Source organism: Saccostrea cucullata, unplaced genomic scaffold (genome assembly GCF_032062105.1).
Source record: "Saccostrea cucullata isolate Sc308-1 unplaced genomic scaffold, CSIRO_AGI_Scuc_v1 ctg6517, whole genome shotgun sequence".
In the NCBI taxonomy this organism is placed as follows: domain Eukaryota; kingdom Metazoa; phylum Mollusca; class Bivalvia; order Ostreida; family Ostreidae; genus Saccostrea; species Saccostrea cuccullata.
The window spans coordinates 4,391-10,765 of NW_026928514.1; the positions used below are offsets into that span (position 1 = coordinate 4,391).

At 34.7% G+C, this 6,375-nt stretch overlaps 1 protein-coding gene across 1 annotated transcript; it reads left to right on the plus strand.

Annotated features, from left to right (window-relative positions):
* Positions 1–334: 334 nt before the first annotated feature.
* Positions 335–591, plus strand: LOC134277831 (uncharacterized; the record flags this gene model as incomplete). The annotated part of the gene is made up of 1 exon (XM_062760138.1): positions 335–591. A coding segment is annotated over one exon (229 nt), but the record flags the coding sequence as incomplete, so codon positions are not given.
* Between the last annotated feature and the right edge of the window lie 5,784 nt (positions 592–6,375).

Here is a 6,375-nt window from a genome sequence, read left to right on the forward strand (position 1 = left end):
CTCGTTATAACGAGATAACTAACTCGTTATTACGAGATAACTTAGTCATTATAATAAGATAACTAAGTTGTTATAACGAGAAAACTAACTCGTTATAACGAGATAACTAAGTCGTTACAACGAGTTAAATTTTTATTTTATCTTGTCAGAAATAAGCCTATCCGGCTTTCGTAATTAGCTCATTTGCATAGAAATATCCATATTCAGCCTTAACTCACTTGCGCAATGCTGTATATTGCTTCCTTCTGTGAAGACATTTTGATAATTTTAGCATGATAGCTTATCAAGATGAAGAATATTCTACTCAAATTAGAAGTATGAAATAATTTTACAGAGGTGGATACCAAGACCGAGGGGAAAGACGGGGAGGTTATCACCATGACAACTACAACAACAGAAGAGGTCATCAACAGGGTTACAGGGATTACCATGGTAACAGGGAAGATAATCGTGGATACAGAGACAGTTATAACCGAGACAGATCTGGTTATGGTGGTTATAACCAAGGTCGTTACCATGACAACAGAGGTTATGGAGGATATAGAGACAGAGATCAAAGATGAAAATATGATTCAAATGAATTCAAATTTAAGGATGTATTCTTATGATAATTTTACCCCAAGTGGGTCTTCGTACTTAGACATGTCGTAAAATTCAAACTGATAACAATTTACAAACAAGTTTTTAAAGTTTTTATGATTTATATACTTAACTATATTTATTGTTAAATCAGAAATCTTTCTATGCTGTATTAATGACCAACACGTGTGCAAAATTACGATATTTACGACATAGGCCTAAGAAAGTCGACAAGTGAAATCGACATGATGATGATCGAGAGGGGAACACTCAAGAAGACGGGATCGCCAGTTTCAAAGCGACAGGAATACCTTTCGGCAAAAAGAGCCAACCGACAGAAATTTTAAAACATTTAAAAAATTGCTGATATCACAATTAGGCCTACAGGTACATTCTCGAAAGCGGTCCCCAAACCATGCAAACATGCCAGCCAAGAGCGCCGAAGTGTGTTGACGACGTTCCAGTAGCAGTGGAAAAGCGAAAAATGTAAGTTTACAATGCTTTAAAACTTGAAAATAGCAATGTTTATGCATTATAGACACAAAGGTTTCAAAATACATAGTATACTGTCACACAAACATAGCATAAACAGATTAACATGTTATATGTACGGTAACGTTAGGCCTAAGGTCTCCAGAGGCGTGCAGACGACAACATTCGTATTGTCTTTTTTATTGCAACTTTAGCTCTCAGTATATGATAAATTACCTTTGATATTGTAAATGCAGAATCTCTATCCCAAATTTATAGACATACCGTAAGAATATAATAAGATAACATCTATATTTTAGCTGTTTACATTCGGTAAGAAACTAGGTCGCTTCATTCTATGGCGGCCTATGCAGGTAAAAATATGCAGTTTTTCTGAAACATCATGGAACATGTTGAAATTATTTGAGTCTAAACTACAGGCCTGGGTTCATAAAAACAAAGTCAGATAGACTAAATAATGATTTTACATTTTTTGAACAATGATATTACCAGTAAATTATAATCTAATTTTTTCTAAATTAATTTTTTTACAGGTAAGTCTTGTTTTCACAAGAATCACTAATGAAGGCCTTTAGAAGAGAGCAGGGTTTAAGATCCACTAAAAGCAGATGGAGAAAACCATGAAAATCAGATTGAGAAAGGGGGACTGGATTTGACTAATCACTGTGAAGCCAATATCCAACACCACAAACCTGGACCCAATCCGGAACCCCGCAGGGCAAGAGAAAGAGAGGACATCCAACAGATTATTATGAAATTTTATGTCTTAATTGATTACTTTTTGTTCTTAAAAATCTTTTCTTAACAAAATTGCAATTATTACCAGAAATTATCACTTTAATTCTGAATATTTGTTGAATAAAACTCGAACTTTGATGCCTAAATGCCTTTATTTATTTTCATTAAATGCTGAAAAAGAAACAGGGGGTGGGGATATAAAAAATATCAAAACTTTCTTATATGTACACTAACCCCTACTTTTCATGCTATGAAAAAGAGCAATAATACCTAAAGAAACTGTACAACAATTTTCTAAAAAAGTTTAATTGTAGAAATATGTTTTTCTTTGGTTTTTCGAGCAATTTTATAGGGAAAAATGTGCCTAATTTTGACATGGGTGAACAACATTTTTGGGTACAAGTTATCTAATTGGTATTTGTTTGCTCATATTTTGCTTTAAAAATCAACTTTACAATAATTTCAAGTAAATGTAAGCCAAATTAAGTTTTCATTCACTGTATTTATAAGTTTTATGAGGTACTGTATGGTCTACTAGCATTTTAAATGAAATTTCCCAAGCTCTATTTTGGCCTATGTTCAAAGGGTTGAATCTCTCTTAGATGAACACTAACATACACTTTTCTTGTCTTTAAATTATTCCTTGGATATTACACTTTCAGAAAAATGTAAGCATTTTGAAAGTTTAATGCACGTTTTTTACCGTGTATCATAAGAATACATCCTTAATGTTGATGCTTAAAAGGTGTATGTATATTAAAATTAATCATACTCATACATGCAGGTTCACTAAGATGATCAAAATATGCATAAATTTATGTGAAAGTCATTCAGATCTTTTTCTCAAGTTAAAGAGTATAGATCTGTTTCTGTTTTGTCATATCACAAGCCCTGTTGTTTAGGACTTATTAACATGAAATACATTGTATAATGACTTTTGATGTTGATTGATGTATTTGTTAAATTAAAGGATTGGAGTTAAAATGGAGCAAGGATAATAATTTGACATGGAAATACATTAACTGATAAAACTGCTAAAGCATCCTATTTGATTAAGTTAAGTTGAGGGATATTTCTAGAATTAAGACTACATGAGTAATATGATTTTCATCTAATTTTGTACGACTGAATAAAAGGCTTACATTCAAGTTTTTAAAAAAGAAAAAAATCACTTATATCATTTATATGTCTGTATCCATTTTAATTTTGCAATTAATTTTTAAAATGGCTTACCTAATTTGAGATACATGTACTTTATTTATTGATAGGTAAAGTTTGAATAAATAAAAATACGAAATATATGCATTTTTATGGACCTTTTTCTGGATGAGTGAAAAGGTTATTTTTTTATGCAGGTTTCATTTCCAAGTAACTATGAGTCCTATGTTGAGCGAACTTGCATGGATGATACTTCTAAGGATGCACAGTAATTGACTTGCTTCAAATGCTGAATTCGACATACCGGTACATTTTCCAGATAACGGACATAGCAAAATAGGAGCAAATCACACACGGACCTCTAAAACATCAGTGGTGGGATCGGGTGCCATGGAGGAGTGAGCATCCCCTGCCGAACGGGCGCACACACAGTGTGCTCCTTATCATGATCGGGTCTTTTGTTTTGAACTTGACTGCATTGATCTTTGATCATATTTATTGATAGGAAACACAGATACATGAAATTCATTGCAGGATATGCCTTTTTTCCAGAATGCTATGATCTCTGCTTATGGCAGTAGTTTACATATGTTGGATAAAGACTGTGCCCTAAGTGTGAGTTCATATGTCTTCTATCAGCTTCTAGAGGCAACCAGCATGCCACAAGCCAATTGGACAGTTTGTGATACATGTATGGTTGGATGTGCAAAACCAGGGAAAATGGAATCCTTGATAGTGTGCTGTTTGTCATTTTTGTGATGTGCATGTCACAGAGGCACTAACAGAGGGTTTTATTTGCCCAATATGCATTGAAAGATATGGCTGAAGTTGCTCATCTCATGTTGACATCTTATAGCGAACAATGACATAAGGGAACAGCTTTATATTTGCCTTTAGTTAACGTCTTGAAGAATGTGGAAATAGCGCAAAGTTTTCAATCTCCATAAAAGTCCATAAAACAATACAAAATAGGAGCAGAGCAAACACAGACGTCTAAAACATTAAAGGTGGGATCAGGTGCCATGGAGGAGTGAGCATCTCCTGTTGACTTGTCACACCCATCGTGTGCTTCTCGTCATGATCGAGCAATAACGGAAAATCTGTCGTAAATTTAGTGTATAAATAATAACTTAACTATTAGTATGAAAAACGCTAGTCAGCATTTGACTAGGATGATAAATTGTATTTGTTGACATGGTCATTCTATCGACCATAGAAAAAATAGGTTCTTACAAATGTAGCACTGTTCACAAATTGCCGAAAATGGTAAAAAGAATTATAGACTAAACTAAGATTTTTAACTATAGTATAAAGCAAAAATTGTCTGATAGAAAAACCAATGTTGCCCAGGAATTTCAAAAAATTGGTGAACGTACCCTTCAGCTTGCTTATTGAAACATGCTATACCTGAGTGATCTCCTTGCAATCATACTTGGTGTTTCCAGGTCTTATAGGCCTGGGATAATAATGAATGCAAAATATACAAAGACAATGGACATTTGCCTATTATTTAATTTTTCAATATACAGATATGTTATTGGCACTTGCCCCAGGGTCTATTATATTCACAATATCGGAAGATGCACCCTTTGTTATCATAACTATGTATTTCGTTTGTTTGCTTAAAACCAGGCAGCAGAGGACATTTTAAAAGCAATTAATTAATTTCATTTTATATTAATAAATAACCCCCTTCTGGATCCTCTGATCAAGGGATCATGAAATTCACACTAATTTTGATAGAAACCTTCTTTCTATTCATAGCTACATGTATGTACCTAGTCCAGCGCCTAAACGCCCAGAAGCAGAGAAGATTAAAAAAAAAATTAATGCATTTTCACTATATAATCATTAGAACCCGCCCGAAAGGCCATGGAATTCACAACTTTGGAAGAGGCACTCTTTCTCATCAAAACTAGTTTCTTAGTTCACCTGCTGAATCAATAGGAGCAGAGGAGAATATTTTTACGGAATTCATGCATTTCCAGTTTATAATCATTCCATCCCTTCTCTAGCGCCAAAACATCTGACCCTAGTGCCATGAATTTCACAATTTTGGAAGACAGCTTTGTTCTTTTTTACAATCATGCCGACATTTTGATTGCTTGATATCCAGGAGTAAAGACAAAGATTTTTAAAGATTGCAATGGTTTTAGCCCCACCCCTTAGGCCCCAAGGGTGCAGGGGGCTAAGAATTTCAAAATGTTTACTCCCCTCTATCCATAGATGCTTTATGACAAAATTTGTGAAAAATTTTCAAAGGTCTACGACCAAATGACGACGAATGACAACAGAAAAAAACCAGATAACAGTAGGTCACCTGAGTCACTTCTCGTTTGTCGTATTTTGTTCGCTGATTTTTCCATTTGGCACATTAACTGTACTGTGAAGGATGGTCGATATATAATGGTTGCGTTAGCAAATATAACATTTCCATGGGTCGTATTCTGCCGCCTTGTTTCATACCTATTGTAAGGACATTGTTTTATATTGAATTCGACTACCAAAGGCTCCACCTACGTGATTAATACTCACGGCTTACAGCAGGTGTGACCGGTCAACAGGGAATGCTTCCTCCTGCTAGGCACCTGATCCCACCTAGGGGTTCGTGTTTATGCCCTCTTAGCAACATATCTGTATTGCTTATAGATTCTTAAAGATCGTTTACTGTTTGTTAGGTCACCTGAGCTGAAAGCTCATGTGAGCTTTTCTGATCCAATTTTGTCTGTAGTCCTTCTGTCCGCCTGTAAACTTTTTACATTTTCGACTTCTTCTCCAGAACAACTTGGCCAAGTTTAACCAAACTTGCCACAAAGCATCCTTGGATAAAAGGGATTCAAGTTTTTTCAAATGAAGGGCCACGCCACAATTCAAGTGGAGATAATTGAGAATTGGTGAATTTTTTGGCATGTCTTGAAAATATCAAGAACCACTGTGTCAGAAATGATGAAACTTATGGGGAAGCATCCTCAGTTAGTATAAATTCAAATTTGTTCAAATCAAGATCCCCGGGGGTAGGGCGTGGCTAAGTAAAACTAAAGTTTTACATAGAAATATATCGGAAAAATCTTTTTAAAAAACTTCTCAAGAACAGCAGTCATGATTGGTCATATGAATATGGAAGCATCCTCAAGTAGTTTAGATTGAATTTTTTTCAATTCATGACCCCGGGGATAGGGTGGCTACAAGGGACGGTCAAAGTTTTACATGGAAATATATAGGAAAAATCTTTTTAAAAAACTTCTCAAGAACAGCATAGCCATGATTGGTCATATTCATATGGAAACATCAATTAAGTAGTGTAGACTCAACTTTGTTCAAATCATGACCCTCGTGGGTTGGGGGCGGGGCACAATGGACGATCAAAATTTTTATAAGAATTTATATTGAAAATATTTGAAAATCTTC